This window comes from Pinus tabuliformis, chromosome 3_2 (genome assembly GCF_031772625.1).
Source record: "Pinus tabuliformis cultivar Carrire ecotype Pingquan chromosome 3_2, CPIR1, whole genome shotgun sequence".
In the NCBI taxonomy this organism is placed as follows: domain Eukaryota; kingdom Viridiplantae; phylum Streptophyta; class Pinopsida; order Pinales; family Pinaceae; genus Pinus; species Pinus tabuliformis.
Window position 1 is genome coordinate 389,551,415 of NC_142302.1, and position 18,235 is coordinate 389,569,649.

Below are 18,235 nucleotides of genomic sequence, written 5' to 3' on the forward strand. Positions count from 1 at the left end.
CAGCAAAATCTTGGACTTTTGCTTGAAAGGCACTGCACTGCTCTGCGTGAGCCCTTTTTGGCTCTGCGTCACCCTCATTAGGCACTACGTTGCCTCTTTTGCATCTTTCTCTACCTCTCTGTCGTGCATTCTTAGCTCCAGAGAAGATTCTCCAACCAAAATTGCCCCTCTCTGCGTGATCACCACGAAATCACTGCATTGCTCTCTAGCTCAGCAATTCAATCTAACTGATCAACTCTCTGTGTGTTTTCCAAATGACCCTCAAGCCTCCTTAAATAATCTTCTCGTTCAACGGCCCAAATTAGAAGCTAATCAATGGCTAAGATCATTTCTGTTTGATCCTCATCTTCTTCTAGAAGTTACACCCACAGTTAGATTAATACCCATTAATTATTTTAATTTCCTAAGTTTAGACTTAGGGTCCCCTTAAAAATAATCAATTATTTTAATAAAACCGTCTCCAGGTGGAATTTCCCAAAACGCTTTCTGGGTTCTTTGGAATACATGTGCCCAAGCCTCCCTGCAAAATTTGAGACTTAGAGCACATCCGATGCTACCAGAAATCAACATAGGATGCATTGCATGTTGATGTTTGCATTAGAAATAACGTCATATGATACTTCTCATGGTAGATTAGTTGCATTTAGATTAAAATTTGCATATCTTTATTTTTATGTTGATTTTATGGCCTAACATATTAGCATGTGCAATCATGAGACGCCGTGAAAGCATGTTGCCCTATGTTTTTCTATATATTATTTGTGTAGGTGGCAAGTCTACGATAGCCAAGAGATTCTTGGAGTTCTCGTGACCTCCTGTTTGAGTAGCTTCGCCCACTTCGAGGGAGATCACGTCCCAGTTGGAGCCAGATGTTACCCACCATTTTATGGGTAATATCCCTAGGAGAAAAAATTTCTCCAAAATGGTCATCAGCCAGCAGCACCTTGTAGCCATCACCTAGCTCATTGTGCCATTTTCTCCGCCACCTGAGCCAGCCATGTGGTCCCTCACCCATCTGCCATGATTGTATATTTGAAGGTGGGTCTCCCGAATCTAAAGGTATGCCTTGTCATTTTGAAATTGAGTATTGTAGTTTGTTTATCATGGACACTTTTGGGTATGGATTAATGGGGGGATTTGGCGAAAAGAATGGGCTAGGTCTGTGCTTATATCCCCTAGACCCCTTTTATGCATTAACATTGGATTCTAGTCCCGATGGATCTCTTTTATTGACCATTTGGTTCCAAGGATAGTATTTCACGGGAAACCCTGATTTTGGTAGCATGGTCTCGCTCCCTTCTCCGCTCACATTACCCTCTTTCCAATCATCATTACCCGATCCATCATTTCTCCCACTTGGGTCCACATTCCTCCATCGAGTCCACATAGGGTTAGCATACCCCTTCCCCTTGCCCACACCTTAGGTCATGGCCTGGAATGAAACCCGGAGGTTGATTCAGCTAAAAAGAAAGTTAAAAGCATATATTGCCACATTCAACGGGAAAATTACCACAAAATGCAAAAGATGGTTGGGACAAAAACATTTAGCACGTGGGCAAAAGCCAATACATGAGCTCTACCCCATCATCATGGCCATCACCCTGGTTCTAGCAAGGTTCTATGAGCCTTCTTCATCATATAGGAACCCATGATTGTCCCAACCCCTGGTGGGCGATGAACCACCCCACCTTAAAGGGGGGAATTCACTGCTATATCTTATACATCATGCTCTAACCCCTTGAGCCCCGAGCAGTTAATCAAATAAAATCATAAAAAGGCAAAAGGCATATAAAGAAGGGTGGAAAAATCAAGGTCAAGGCACCTCATGTACCACGATTTCTCCCTCCTACACCTTATAAACCCAAGTGTGGGCTTCCCTCTTATTAGCTACCCTTGTGCCCCAGCATGTGACCCAGGGCTGCCCCTTCTCATTCCCTACCTCATTCACCTATCTGCCACATGCCACCACCTTTTGACAGATGTACCTTGACTATATTATCCCCTTTAGAAACAGAAACCACCTATTAGGGTACTTGGTTAACCCCATTGGGAGTTTAGGAGACATTGGTACATCTCAAAGCCCATTATGTAAGGGCAAGCCATTATGAAGTCCCCATTTATGGTCCATGACTAGGTCAGCTCATTTGCTCGATTTTTCTAATGATTTGTTGTACTGGAAACCTAGGGGATGCATTGGATCTTATGTAGGATTGCAGATGGTTTCCATTTGGGGTTTGGTCTCCCTATACGAGGTCCTAATCCTCCAGAGGACTACATTGGCGCATATAAGGTGAGCGTTGAGAACCATGGACCTCCACAGCAGCAGATTGTACTTCATGGATCCCCACAGCCATCCAGAGATTGCTCATGGTTCACTTATTGGACGAGGAGGATACATCTGATCCATCATGCCCAGCTGGCCCCAGATCTAGACCATACACTTGGCAGATGATCCAGGACTTCTATGATGATGTGGCATTTCCTACATTATTATCCTAGCCCTTGAGGGAAACCTTTAGACATCTTCGATTTTTTGGAGACCCATGAGGACACTTGTGTGCCCCCACAGTCATTTGGAGCACCACAGGTTATCACAAGGGGCCAACCCTTTGTCCACTACTTTTAAGAGTCTTATTCTTCATTGTGGCAACCATGGACCTCATTAGGCCTCTTAGAGGGCCCTACGACATACATAGATTATTGCTTGACCTCTTGAGAGGCTTACTTTTTCATTTGTGAGCTAGTTTGGTGAGCTCATCACCAAAAGGTTGTGTTATTAGCACATTATTTTATTTTTGGGGCTCATGTAGGCCAAGGAGGCTAATTCGAACTCCTTAGATGTGTATAAATACAAGTGAGGTCCACTGCTTTTAAGAGTCTTATTCTTCATTGTGGCAACCATGGACCTCATTAGGCCTCTTAGAGGGCCCTACGACATACATAGATTATTGCTTGACCTCTTGAGAGGCTTACTTTTTCATTTGTGAGCTAGTTTGGTGAGCTCATCACCAAAAGGTTGTATTATTAGCACATTATTTTATTTTTGGGGCTCACGTAGGCCAAGGAGGCTAATTCGAACTCCTTAGATGTGTATAAATACAAGTGAGGTGAGATCATTTTTCATTATCACTTTGGATTGGATCTCTCTCTTCTTTAGAGAATTTCGCACTTTTTGTTGGAGGATGAATTGGAGCATTTATGGATGAATTTTGATGTATGGTTATTGGTTTATCTTCTCTTGAAGCTTCTTTATTGTCATTTGTGAATGGGTGGATATACTCTACTACATATAACTACGAAATTGATGTTATTCGTTGTTACTTTTTTCATATATGTTGGATGGGATTTTCATTGTTTTAAGGTTAATTATTGCATGCAAATTATTTCTTAATATTGTAGGATTGTCTCTATTAGAACGTTCTCTCCATGCATTGGCACTTGTAATATGAGCAAAATCTCCTAGAGGTAAATTTGACCTTGACAAGCCATTCTTCTTGTACATTTGAAGTATAAAGTTGCAAGATTGCTTTCACTTGACCTAGAGGGTTTGTGAAGTAATGTTGAGTCCTCCTTGACTAAAAACCAAGAAATCTTGCACATAATCAACATAGACCCCATTCTCCCAAGTATTAAGGCACTGATCTACCAAGGGTGGTCACCAAAACTCCTATTCTTTCACCTTCTCCCAAGTCTAGGCACATTGGGGTGCCTAGGGCATCAATTTCTTGACAAGTTAGCCACTAAAAAAAGTTTGAACTCCTAGGATCTTCTGCATTGGCCTCTCTTCCAGCCCTCCTCCAGATTTGAAGACATTATGATGGTGGAGTTGGGAGAAAAGCCAAGCCCTAGCTTCGGGACCAAAACTTGCCTTGCCATCCCCAAGTCTAGCACTTCCCAGGGTCAAACAACATCATTGAGTCAAATACTTACTTTGATCCTTCCCACCTTGTTTAGGGTAAGAAACTCATTGATTATTTCATACTTTCCTCCTACCTTAGACTAGGTCCACTTGACCCTGTGTGGTCCCGCTCCTTCAAAGGACCATTCTTCAAGAACCATCCAGGATACCAACTTTAACAAGGATTTAGGGTGTGGGGAACTCCTTTCAAAGCCTATTCTCATACACCTAACCCCCAAAATCCTCTTCCTTTCCCTAGAAGCACATAGTACCTTGCTTAGAAAGCAAGCAAGCTTCATCCTTCAAAACCTTCTCAGAAAGGGTTTGGGTCATTCATATCCATTGACTTATCATTCATTAGTGACTCCATATATATTGTATGAAAATTCCTACACTCTGAAGGAACCCCTGCTGCAACAAATCTGAATCTAATTCACCTACTTGATTTTTTAAATTACATTCATCAAGTTATTCTTCTGAATACTGAAGCAAATTACCTCTGCAACCTACACTAATTAAATATTTGATCTCATGAAACAGAAAACAGAGCAAAGAACAAGATACATAGGACACACTTACTTTTGGACACAATAGTCCCCGGAAAAACCCAATGCGGGAAAAACCGATGCAGCAGCTCTGAGGGTTTATTATTATGCAAGAGAAATATCTGAATACAAATCTAGGATGCTCATCTAGCAATCATTTACAAAGAAAATACTGGCAGAAAATCTGAGTGAGTTTTACCTCACTTCACCCGGCAGAATTCCGGCTGATCTGGCACAAGAATGGCTAACTCCAGCTATTTCTACGTTGGCCCTGAGTAGGCCCTACGTCAGGCCTTTCAGGCTCTGTGTCAGCCCTGCGTCGCCCTCTCTGCCCTCTGCGTCAGCTCTCCCGGCAGTTCTGGTAATTCCTCGCAGTTCCGACAGATCCCGGCAATTCCGGCTGTTCCGGCAATTCTGGATTCTGCATGACACATAGCTTTTCTGCTCTACGCAGGCCCTTCTGGCTTTGCGTCAGGACTGTGTGGGCCCAGACTGGTCCAGCGTCTTTCCCGGCTACTGCGCTGCCTCTCTACAATCTCTCTCCGCCTCTCTGTCAATATTCTCCGGAAAGTCCTCCCGGATTCTCACTGCCCCTCTGCTGCAGAATGATCACTTAGTTAGAATTTCTCAGCTTCCTAGCCCCAGAAATCGAACTCTAGATCAATTCTCTCCCTTTCTGTATGTTTCCAAATGAACCCCAAGCCTCCATTTATACTTTTCTTGTTGAGTCTTCAACGGCCGAGATTAAGTCTCTAATCAACGGCTATGATTAAAACATGACTTGATCCGCCTTTTACATCATTCTCACCCATATTTTGATTAATACCCATTAATATTTTAATTTCCCTAAGTTTAGACTTAGGAATCCCATTAAAAATTTAATTATTTTAATAAAATATAATCCAGGTGGAATTTCACCACACAATTTCTGGGTTATTTAGAACTTATGTGCCTTAGCCTCTCCACCAATTTTCAAGGCTAGAGCACTTTCGATGCTACCAAAAACTAACATATCGGGTCTCCTCTCATCAATGAAAGGTTGTAAATAAAAGGGAGCCTTAGCTGAGGTGATAGTGGGCTAAGAGTCCATTTGTTGCCCTTTGCCTAGCATTTGCCCTTTAGGGATTCCCCTTAGGTCCCCTACTAGATTGAGCATTGACAGTAAGCATGGGAGTCACTTAGGAAGTTTGCCCAATTTTAGTAATATTAATTAAAAAGGGGAAAATATTATGGGAGAAAGGGGGCTAGTATTGTTTTATTGGAGAATAGTGGCAAATTATTATATGGTGGCAAAAGTAACTTAGTGGAAAATGGCCCCCACCAATAAAATAATATTAAAAAAAAGGAATCTAGAGGCATGAAGAGAAATTATAAAAAGAGGATGGACTCATTTTGTGAATTATCTTTTGACTATTACACTTCACATTACATCTTCTCCTGGGGTTGGTAATCACAAGAAGAGAAGTGTTGTTTAGCACAAGAGTTCCAAGTGTAATTCAACCCTCATTTCGGAGAACTTCGAGTGTCTCCCTAGTAAGGAAATTTGGGGAGTCCAATTCAGGATTTCCACAGGGCCTTTTGCAGGTGCTCACCCAATTCTGCGCACTTCCTGGGCACAGAATCAGTTTGTGGAGCACAAATTTCTTTAGCTAGAGTGAGTTTGGGGATCCGGTGATTTGCAGAGAGATTTCCTACCTTGAGACCAAAATTTTGGTAGTGTTTTGCAGGGCAGAAGTCTTGGCCATTTGGTGGGCCGAATTTCTCCATTCTCGCAGTGCATAGAGCTCACTAGAGAAAGCTTGCACAAGGGAAGAGAGAAACTAATTTCCAAAGGAGATTGGCTGGAGGAGAAGGTAGATTCCGGAGGGGTTTTTGTGTGGAATTTTAGTGGCATTACAGCGGAGGATTTGGGAGTTTCTGGAGCATTATTTCTCAGCAATGCATGTAGTCAGTCAGAGAACCACTTGCACTATTTGGTGGGCTCTCTTGTCACTCGAAATCAGCCAAAACCTTTTCTGGGTTTTTGTGGGTATTTGGAGAGGAGTTTGTAGCTTCTTTTTCAGCGTGATCTGGGAAATATTCAGGGCAAAAATCCACTTTCTTTCAGCAGTGCGTTTTACTAGTCAAATTGGCAATTTGCACCACTTTGTGGATTTCTTAGACAATTGGTTTGGGGCCAATCCCTTTTTGGGTTTTGTTGGCCTTGTTGAGAAAGTGGACCAACTAATTTCTCAGAATTTTCTGAGAAATTAGGTCAGCGCAGAAATTGGGGAGGAGCTTCTACAACACTTGGGCCTCATTATTATCACCTGAGTTTTGCCTTGCTTACTTGTAGTAAGCCCAGGGTCTACTATTACCATCTACAGTACCCATTCAGCTCATATTAATAAAATGGCTCAGAGCTTGGTTCATATTTCTGGTGTTTAATTCATGTGCTTGAATGTTTTTGAGATTGCAATTTATAGTTAGTTCATTGCCTCTGTTATTTGTTGTATTTTCCTATTAGGAATATTACACTTGGAGTGTACCCTCACCTCCAACAATGAATTCTATTACCAAGCAATGTCTCCCTACAACTAACTAAAAAAAAAAAAAATCCCAACTCTATGGCTGACCAAGCGATGTCTCCTTCACAATAAAATTCCTAGCAACAACAAATTATTATTTTGTTGTACTTTCCTCATTTCCTTCCTCTCTTCTCCTCCAAATTAACTTTTCAACTAGCTTAATAGCTAACACCAAATACAAATCTGTGCTTCTTACATCTACCTCTCATGGTTCATAATCATGTTTAACACAATAAGAGCTTGATTTTTAGTGTCTTATCACATTTAGACAGCTTCCAACATACACGTTGCAGCATACTCATGCCTCCAGTTGTATCTCCCAATGCTTGCTCATGCTCCAACAGGTTTGACAACTCCTTATCATGCCACACACATCATATATTTCATGTCAATGAATGTGTAGACTGTTGATTTCAAACCCAGCAACCTATCCACATGCTGCCCACATTACAATATGCTAGCAACCAATGTAATAACCATCCATACATTATGCCCAGGTCAATTAAAGTCACTCACAACAATGCCATGTGCCTGTCCAGATTCCACATCAATTGTTAAACTCCTCACATGAACTAACAATATTGCTATGTGACACATCATCCCAGATTTTGATAGATGGTGGGTACTTGACACTTAAGTTAGGAGGTAGCATCTTGCCAATTTCTCGTAGTACCTCAACAATATATTTAAAATTTAGTAACCAGAATTGATAGTAGTAATGTTGCTCTATATAAACACCTAAAGAACTACAAAAGATGTTACAAACATTGAATTGGATGGTAAAAACATGGACATTTAAACATACCACACACTGGGGAAGAATAGAGACTCCATATGATGGTTTTAAAATCCTTTCTAAGTAAGAATAAACACCTAAGAACTACAAAGGATGTTACAAACATTAAATAGGATTTATAAAAACATGGACATTTAAACATACCACACACTGAGGAAGAAGAGAGACTCCATATGATGTTTTCAAAATCCTTTCTAAGCAAGACACCAAGGAACCCTCAAGCCCAGGAACATTGAACCCATCTTTTAGTGCACTGCAAATTAATATGATGAGAAATACAAACATGTAAGCCAATCTGCATATGAAAAATATTATCTTATATATATGCAAAAAAAAAATCACGCTAGAAATTAGTTAAGAAAAACAAGGATACGATACATTCCTTAAATCAATTTTGAAAATGTTACACAGCTTGCATGTTGGAGGAGCAAACTACCTACTACATTTAAAGCCAACAAGTGAACGTTTGTATTGTGTGACCACATTATATTAGTGATCATCACATATTAGTGTTAGTGACATGCCACGTGATCTATATGTAACATTTAATGTCAAGATTAGCTAAGTGTTTAAACCACTATAACAACACTAAAAAAGATGTAATGTGCCGAAGTATTTGGGAGAGTATTAAATAAGTTTGTACACTAGCTTGGACTAGCCCTGCTATGTATATGTGTTGCAGCATTAAAGTAACTTTAATTTTGTCTCCTCTCCACTATCTTGCTTATTATGAATGTATGTATCTTGCTTATTATGAATGTAAGTGTACTCTTTAATGATAATAACCAGCATAGATCCATTGTAACTCTGGATCTACCGAGTGTCGAGAGGGATTCAATCTCTCAAGAGGCAAACCTCTTTTTGAGTGCGAAACCTGACAAAAGGTTTGCACCTTCAGAGATTTGATCACTCTCGATCGTTGATAGATTCAGAGTTAAGATGGATCTATGATGGTTCCTTATAATACTATTTATATTACATATAAATTTCACATTTCTATATATAGAAATATTCTTATTTTAATTCTATTAAAATCTTTATAACACATATACTTACATATATATTTGCATAGCATTATATATATATATATATATATATATATATATATATGAAGCACGACCCTTATAAGGCTCGCAAGTACCCACGGGTCTTGACAGGTCTTACAACGAGACGGGTCACTCGCATAGAACCCCGTGGTTTCTACCTGTACCCATGAAGATCCGCATTGAACCCATCAAGACCCACATTGAACCCATCTACCCGCATAAGACTCGTGAAGACCCTCAAAATTTGAATTTTTTTTCTTTTTTTTTGAAGATCATGTGGAGGGAAAGGGAAAATGGAGGGATGAAAATGCTTTATAAGCACCTCCCTCCCTCCCTTTTCTCATTCACTTGTCATTTGACTATTTGACTAATTTCTATGAGTGTTGAGTCTTGATTGTAGGAGGTGGGTGACTCCATTGCATAGTGAAGGAGCTCTTGCAAGAGGCTAAAGGAGGCTTCATCAAACCCAGCTTCATCACAACCAAGTAGGCTTCATGAAACTTGATTGCTTGTTTGAAAAAAAAAAAATCATGTAAAAAAAAATTGGGCCTGCACAGGCCCTGTGTGTCGCTGAGAAACTCGGCCACAGGGCCTAAAAAAAATTGAAACAAAAAAAAAATTACATTTAAATTATCGAATCTCAATTAAATTTAAAAAAATTATTTTTTTTCTTCTAGATTCCATCACCATGCCACTGAAGGGTAGTAGAAGTCTCGTGATCCGGCATGGGCACATGGTCAACAACTCACTCTCGATAATGACCACCATGTCAAGTGCAATTATTGCAATGCCACAATGCATGTTAAGTTATGGTATGTTCTATGCTTATAACAGTTTACTTCTTTTCCTTATTATATTCCACTTATTAGCAATCACGTGTACATAAAGTAAAGTGCAGATAGAACATTAAACGATCGACAGAACACAAGCCAAGACAAGAGACACAAGATGTGGCAGCTAGCCAGGGACAAACCCCACAATGTGTGGGGAAACCCTTTGATCAAATCTTCTTTTATCTTCAATAATTCAACAGAGAGAAATAGTACAATAAATTTGATTCATATCAGCAGTAGAAAACCCTAGATCAGCAGCATCAGCATTAGCGGCTTCATCATCAAACTAGGGCAGACGATATCTCACAAACCAACCGTCGGATCGGCTTGATTCCACCACCAAAAGTTGCGGCTTCCAGAGGAGGTTCAGATGAACCTACAACGCAGTTCAGATGAGGAGATCTTCTAGTCCACGCAGGTCAAACTTTACTTCTGCAGTTGCAGCTTCAGTTTCGGCAGCTTCCGGCTTCAAACTAGGGCAGTCGATATCTTGCAAACCGTCCGTCGGATTGACTTGATTCCACCACCAAAAGTTGCGGCTTTCAGAGGAGGTTCAGATGAACCTACAGCGCAGTTCAGATGAGGAGATCTTCTAATCCACGCAGGTCAATCTTTACTTCTGCAGTTGCAGCTTCATTTTTAGCAGCTTCCGCTTCAAACTAGGGCAGTCGATATCTTGCAAACCGTCTGTCAGATTGACTTGATTCCACCACCAAAAGTTGCGGCTTTCAGAGGAGGTTCAAATGAACCTACAGCGCAGTTCAAATGAGGAGATCTTCTAGTCCACGCAGGTCAATCTTTACTTCTGCAGTTGCAGCTTCAGTTTCAGCAGCTTTCGGCTTCAAATGTGTGAGGGAGAGACCCTTTTCTGCGCAGTAGAGAAGAGACTCTTTTCTGCGCAGTAGAGAGAGAGATGTGATGAGATGAGTGAGTCCAAATGAGGAAAAGTCCTCCTGTATTTATACACAATGTTGGTGTTTGAATAGATGCGACTGTTGGGCTTCTGAGCCTACATGAGTTGTAGGTTGGCTTGATAATAATTCCATAATCAAAATAAATTCATATCTCCATGAATACTTATTGGAATCGGATGATCTTTATATCAATCCTACACCTCTCGTCGAAAGGAATCTAATAAAAATATTATCAGCGATGAATAAGATGACCCACATGAAGTTTTGCCCTAGTTGCCAATTTTAACACTCCCTCTCAACTAGGGAGAACTTCATCTGCAATCTGTCTATCGGTCGTTACTATTCATCCATCAAATGCACTGCCCTATACAGCCTGACCCTTGCCCTGCTCTGCTCTATTCTGCCTGTTCTGCTTTGTCTTGTTCAGCCCTGTACTGATCTGTACGGCTCTGCTCTGTTATGCACTACTCTGTTTTGCTCTGCTTTTGTCCGAATTATGAAGAAGAAAAAATGATCGAGGATGTATCATACTGACTCAAAGTCAGTCTCAGAGTATGTACCACTGGTCCAAGACTAGTCTCAACCAACCCAAAGTCAACGTCATAGTGAGTAAAACTCCACTAGTCCCAGACCAGTATCATCCTCCACTGACTCAAAGTCAGTCTCAGAATGCGTACCACTGGTCCCAGACCAGTCTCAACCGACCCGAAGTCGGCTTCATAGTAAGTACCACTCCTACCACTGGTCCTAGACCAGTATCGCAGTCTCAGAGAGTGTACCACTAGTCCCAGACCAGTGTCGCAGTCTCAGAGAGTGTACCACTGGTCCCAGACCAGTCTCAACCGACCCGAAGTCAGCGTCATAGTATGTACCACTCTCACTGGTCCCAGACCAGTCTCAACCGACCCGAAGTCAGCGTCATCGTATGGTACAACTCCTACCATTGGTCCCAGACCAGTATCATTGATCCCAGATCAATGGAGGTCATCCTAGCGTAGGGAGTACAGTAGATACAACGATGCGTCCATCGGTACTACTATGGTCCCTAACTTCATTTCCCTGCTCATTGATCAGATGAGAGGTACTTCCCATGAGTCCCAGACTGCATGGGTAGGATGCCTCGACAGGTGAACTAATCAATCCTGTCCTCACAGGAGAACTAATCAATCCTGCTACAATCGCCATGGAGAACACATCAATCCAGGCCGCCATGGAGAACACATCAATCTAGGCCTCACAGGAGAACACATCAATCCAAGCCTCACAGGAGAACTAATCATCCTGCTACACAGGAGAGCGAATCATCCTGTTCCACAAGAGAGCGAATCATCTTGTCCCACAAGAGAGCGAATCATCTTGTTCTAGTGTGCACCACTAAGGGAGGGTGAGTCACCCTGTGGTCGTATATTGCTCTAGTAAGAACCGCAACCGCAAGCCCTCAGAGCTCCCAGAGCTCAATGTATGCAGCATGCAAGACCCTTGTACAAGGGTTTCTTGATGACTCCAAGACGTTTGGGAAAATCATAGATTAGATCTTTCCTCGGGACTTTGACAAGGTGTATCGACCTGTACATCATCTTAATGCGATGGAGCCTCCTTGCTCATAGACTTACCATATCCCAGATGATGTCTATCTGCTGGAGCAATCGATGAATACGAGATTCCTCAATAATCGAATCCCACCTCTGGTTGTTACAGAGAATCACAGTGGTATGTGTTCAAACAGCTCACTGAAGAGCTTCCCCAACCAAGCAGCTTCATACGAGATCATGCTCGTAGATATGTATCCGGTCTCGGTGGTGCTTATGGCAACCGACTTTTGCTTCCTGCTCATCCATTATATCGAAGCAGAATCCAAAGAGAAATAGCACTAAAAAGTGCTCCAGTGATCCTTCACACTACCTGCCTAATCAACATTCGAATAATCATGCAGTTTCATATTTCCGGTAGTGTATCTCAATCCATGAGAGATTGTGTCCTGAAGACATCTCAGAAGATTCTTGGCACCAATCTAGTGAGGCTCAACCAAATATGAGCTCACAATGCTAACTGCAAAACATATGTTCGGACGGAGGTTCACCAAGAACATCAACGCGAATGAGTTTTTGAAACTCAGAGGCATTTCCCAAATCTGGTCCGACATCACTACCATATAACTTTTGAAAGTTAAGATCCTCGAGGTAGTCACAGGCTTGTAGTCCACCATACCAAATCTTTTCAGAATCTTCACCACATATTTTCCTTGAGATAGGAAAATTTCCCTTGGCTTCTGCCACACTTCAAGTCCTTGGTCCTTCATTTCAAATTCAGAAGCCAACTCCCTCTTACATTTGTGAATGAGAGGGTATGCACCTGTTAGAAAGAGGTCATCCATGTATAGCACCAGTCTGAGAGGCTTGTCATCTCCAACCTTAAGGTAAAGGTTAGGATCGGCTTCACTCCTAGTGAATCCCAGCTTCATCAAGTCGCTATCGATCCTCTCATACCATGCTCGGGGTGCTTTCTTCAGCTCATAGAGAGCCTTCTTCAACCTGCATACATAAGATTTTCAATCATAAATCTCAAATCCTTCAAGTTGCTCCACATAGACCTCTTCTTTGATCGAACTGTGCAAAAACGCAATCTTGACATCCATCTAATGTAGGTTCCATCCTTGTGAAGCCACAAGGGCTATGATCAAGCAGGTGGTCGTATATCTGGCAATAGGTGCAAATATCATAGTCTATACCTTCCTTCTGGGAGAAACCATGAGCAACAAAAGGAGCCTTATACTTTTCCGTACTTCCATCTGCTGCATGCTTTATCTTGTAAAGCTATTTGGAAGTAACAACTGTCTTGTCCTGGGGTCTCGGAACTACTTCCCAGAAATCATTCTTCATAATAGACTCATATTCTTCGGTCATAGCATCCGTCCATACTTGATGCTTGACGGCATCTGAGAATGATGAAGGCTCATTTTGTATGATCGTGCTCATGATGGTCAGGTATCCCTGATACCTATTAGGTTTCTTACTTTCACGAAAGGTTCCTCGGGGTGTAGCATGTCCTTCAGCGTCATCAAGTATCCCCCTAAGCCATGAAGGCCTCTTCCTAGAAGAGGGAGGTTCAGGTGGATAAATAAGATCCATGGGTTCCTCCACATCAGGCATTGTTACATCATCTACCCATAGAGACATCTTCCAAAATCGTACGGTTCTTCCTTCCGCCACACCATTCTGCTCAGGAATATGTGGTGTAGTAGTCTCCCTCTTAATGCCAGCCTCAGATATACCTGAGTGAACCAACTGTAATATATCAGAGGTCTTTCTTTGGCTTGAGGGGAATGGTCCCCTTTTGAGCTTTCCTTCGGCACATCCTCGACATACACCTTTTTTCTCTACTCGGAATTCGGGCATCCCTGTCACCATTTGTCTTACACCGGGTAGAGCTTTATAATGAAGGTGGGCAAACCTCCAATGCCAAAGTTTGCACTGAAGAGATGTGTCATAAGATATGACACCTCGCGGACTTCCATCGACCTGATATAATGAATCAACACGAAACCCAAGAGTAAAGGCATCTTTAACATTATTTTTCCATATACGTACCTTGCCATTGCTAAAGGTCACCTTGTAGCCTTTGTCTTCCATTGCCGAGATGGACACCAAGTTCTTTTTGAGGTCAGGTGCATTTAATACATGTTGGAATTTCTAGCCTTCTTGAATGGTTGTCCTCTTCCTTGATTCCCAACTCTCCTCTTACCTTTGCTATTGAATTTGTCATTCCTTTGATTGCCATCAGAGGGATTTTGATCATCGTCCCGGTGTGATTCCTTTCTATCAGGGCACTCCCTTGCATAGTGACCTCCTTTATCGCAGATGTAACATCGTCCTTTTATTCCACCCTTAGGTCCAGTTTTTCTTTTCGATTTAGACTCGGAATTATTTCTTTTCTTAGCATGAGAAGAAAAGGCAACAAGAGGACCTTTAGGCAAGGGCATTTCTTGCTCTTCTACCCTTGTTTCTTCTAGAATGCATCTAGCCATTAATTCCTCGAAACCATGAATTACATTATTGTTCAAAAGAATAGTCCTGAACACATACCATTTGGATGGTAATCCTCCAAGAGTCGTGAGTGTCATTTCTCTGTCAGTAATAGTCTCCCCTATAGATAGGAGATCGTTCTTGATCTCGGTGGTTCTTAAGAAGTATGCTTGCAGACTCTCATCTTTACCCTTCTTGATTTCCCTCAGCTTATTTCTAAGAAACAAAACTTGATTTGCATCATTAGCTTTAAATAAACTCACCAGTCGATCGTAGATTTCCTTGAAGGTGTCTAGTTCAGAGATGTAGGCCACCAAACGCTTGTCGATAGAGTCCCGGATGATCTTCTTCGCTTTAATTTCTTCGTTCTTCCATTTGTTCCTGGCAGCAGGAGGTGCATTTGATGAAGGCTCAACAATATTGCCTCTCACATGATCCAACACTCCTTGATCCTCAAGGTTTAGATCGATAGACATCTTCCATCCGTGACAGTCAGCATTCTCACAGAGCTTGTCTTCGGCAAGAAAGAGTGTTGAGGACCCCATCGTTCTTTTAGGATAGCCTTGCCAATCTTCTCTTTGGTGATTGCTCTTGCTCTTGCTCGGGCTTTGTCTTCACCTCAGCGCTAATACCATGTTAAGTTATGGTATGTTCTATGCTTATAAGAGTTTACTTCTTTTCCTTGTTATATTCCACTTATTAGCAATCACATGTACATAAAGTAAAGTGCAGATAGAACATTAAACGATCAACAAAAAACAAGCCAAGACAAGAGACACAAGATGTGGCAGCTAGCCAGGGACAAACCCCACAATGTGTGGGGAAACCCTTTGATCAAATCTTCATTTATTTTCAATAATTCAGCAGAGAGAAATAGTACAATAAATCTGATTCATATCAGCAGTAGCAAACCCTAGATCAGCAGCATCAGCATTAGCGGCTTCATCATCAAACTAGGGCAGACGATATCTCACAAACCGACCGTCAGATCGGCTTGATTCCACCACCATCGGCTTGATTCCACCACCAAAAGTTGCGGCTTCCAGAGGAGGTTCAGATGAACCCACAACGCAGTTCAGATGAGGAGATCTTCTAGTCCACGCAGGTCAAACTTTACTTCTGCAGTTGCAGCTTCAGTTTCGGCAGCTTCCGGCTTCAAACTAGGGCAGTCTATATCTTGCAAACCATTGTCAACGCGTTTCGAACCACAACTAGTGAGATCGGTTCATTCAACTTGTCCTGACGATGAACCACACTAGTTGGTTCGAAACGCGTCGACAAAGGTTTTCTTCATGTGATTTACGCCGAAACTCTACTTAATAAATGCTATGGATCACAGAAGCCTCAATTCAATAATCTTGCAAACCGTCCGTTGGATTGACTTGATTCCACCACCAAAAGTTGCGGCTTTCAGAGGAGGTTCAGATGAACTTACAGCACAGTTCAGATGAGGAGATATTCTAGTCCACGCAGGTCAATCTTTACTTCTGCAGTTGCAGCTTCAGTTTCAGTAGCTTCTGGCTTCAAACTAGGGCAATCAATATCTTGCAAACCGTCCGTCGGATTGACTTGATTCCACCACCAAAAGTTGCGGCTTTCAGAGGAGGTTCAGATGAACCTACAGCGCAGTTCAAATGAGGAGATCTTCTAGTCCATGCCGGTCAATCTTTACTTCCGCAGTTGCAGCTTCAGTTTCAGCAGCTTCCAGCTTCAAATGTGTGAGGGAGAGACCCTTTTTTGCGCAGTAGAGAGAGAGAGATGTGATGAGATGAGTGAGTCCAAATGAGGAAAATTCCTCCTGTATTTATACACATTGTTGGTGTTTGAATAGATGCGACTGTTGGGCTTCTGAGCCTACATGAGTTGTAGGTTGGCTTGATAATAATTCCATAATCAAAATAAATTCATATCTCCATGAATACTTATCGGAATCGGATCATCTTTATATCAATCCTACACCTCTCGACGAGAGGAATCTAATAAAAATATTATTAGCCATGAATAAGATGACCCACATGAAGTTTTGCCCTAATTGCCAATTTTAACAATGTGAGCATAAACAGCCTAAAATACCACCTAGCTAGAATTCTTGGGAATGGTGTGGAATGTTGTGAACGTTGCCCTGATGAAGTCACTGCTGAAATGGTAGTTGCTTTGGAAGCCATTAAAGAAGAAAGTTCTAAGAGGGCAAGAAGGAAGGTTGAGGTTGTTAAGATAGGTAGATCTCAATGTGAACCACAGAATCAAAGTGCAAGTAACTCCTCTTCAAGTGTTGTGGCAACCAAGAGTATAACCTCTTCTTTCTCTGCTCCTCGTACAACTCCATGATCTCAACCAACCTTGGAGAGTTTTAATGAAAAGAGGAGGAAGGAGGCAGATATGGCAGTGAGGAGGTTTTCGTACCATAATAGTCTTTTATTTAACTATGCAAAGTCTTATTTTTATCAACCCATGGTGGATGCCATTACAAGTGTTGGCCTTGGATACAAAGCCCCATATTATAATGCACTTAGGGAGAAAGAGCTAGATGAGGAGCTCAAATGTGTCAAGGCACAATTCGAGAGCACTTAAAGTTCATGGAAGTTTACAGGTTGCACAATTATGTCTGATGGGTGGACAGATCAGAGGGTTGGAACAATAATAAATTTTATTGTAGCTTTCCCTAAAGGTACCATGTTCCTAAAATCCATTGATGCATCTGCACATTTAAAGGATGCACATTTAATTTTTACATTGTTGGTTGAGGTTGTGGAGGAAGTTGGGGCTGCAAATGTTGTCCAAGAAATCACGGACAACGCAGCAAATTTTGTGGCAATTGGAAAGTTGCTTTGTGCCAAATATCCCACCATTTTTTGGACTCCATGCATTGCCCATTGCATAGACTTGATGTTGGAGGACATTGGGAAGTTGGTGTGGGTGCAAGATGTTGTACAAGAGTGCAAACAAGTTACCAAGTATATTTATAACCATGCTTGGGTGTTGAACCTTATGAGGGAATTCACACAGGGTGAGCTTAGTCGCCCAGCTATCACACGGTCTGCTACAAACTTTCTTTCCCTCCAAAGCCTTTTGTATGAGTACTAAGCTTTGAGAAGAATGTTTTGTAGTCAGCAATGGATATTTTGGAAAGATAGCACAAACCAGTTTGCTACAAACTTTCTTTCCCTCCAAAGCCTTTTGTATGGGTACCAAGCTTTGAGAAGAATGTTTTGTAGCTAGCAATGGATATTTTGGAAAGGTAACACAAAACTAGAAGCATTGATTGTGAAAGCATTTGTCTTTGGTGATATTTTGTGGGAGAAAGTCACTGAGATTGGCAATTTCATTGAGCCCCTTCTGAAAGTCTTGAGATTGATGGATGGAGAAAAACCTACAATGGGATATATTTATGAGGGCATGGACAAGGCCGAAGAGGCCATCAAGACTTTCTACAAAGGAGATGAATCTAAATATCACCCTTTATGGAAAATTATTGATTCCAAGTGGGGCAAGCAGCTACATTCACCATTGCATGCAACAGGAGCATATCTCAATCCGAGCTTATTCTATAATGAGGGGTCTAACATTCAAAAAGATTCTGAGGTGATGAGAGGTGCCATGATATACATTGAAAA

At 41.6% G+C, this 18,235-nt stretch overlaps 1 protein-coding gene across 1 annotated transcript in view; it reads right to left on the bottom strand.

The window, feature by feature from the left end:
- Window positions 1-18,235, bottom strand: part of LOC149181039 (ARM repeat superfamily protein) — a 403,985-nt gene that overhangs the window by 354,252 nt on the left and 31,498 nt on the right. Inside the window, exon 3 of the mRNA XM_089416422.1 lies at window positions 7,951-8,059. Within this exon, the coding sequence (XP_089272548.1) occupies window positions 7,951-8,059 (109 nt within the window). The remainder of the gene's footprint in view (window positions 1-7,950; window positions 8,060-18,235) is intronic.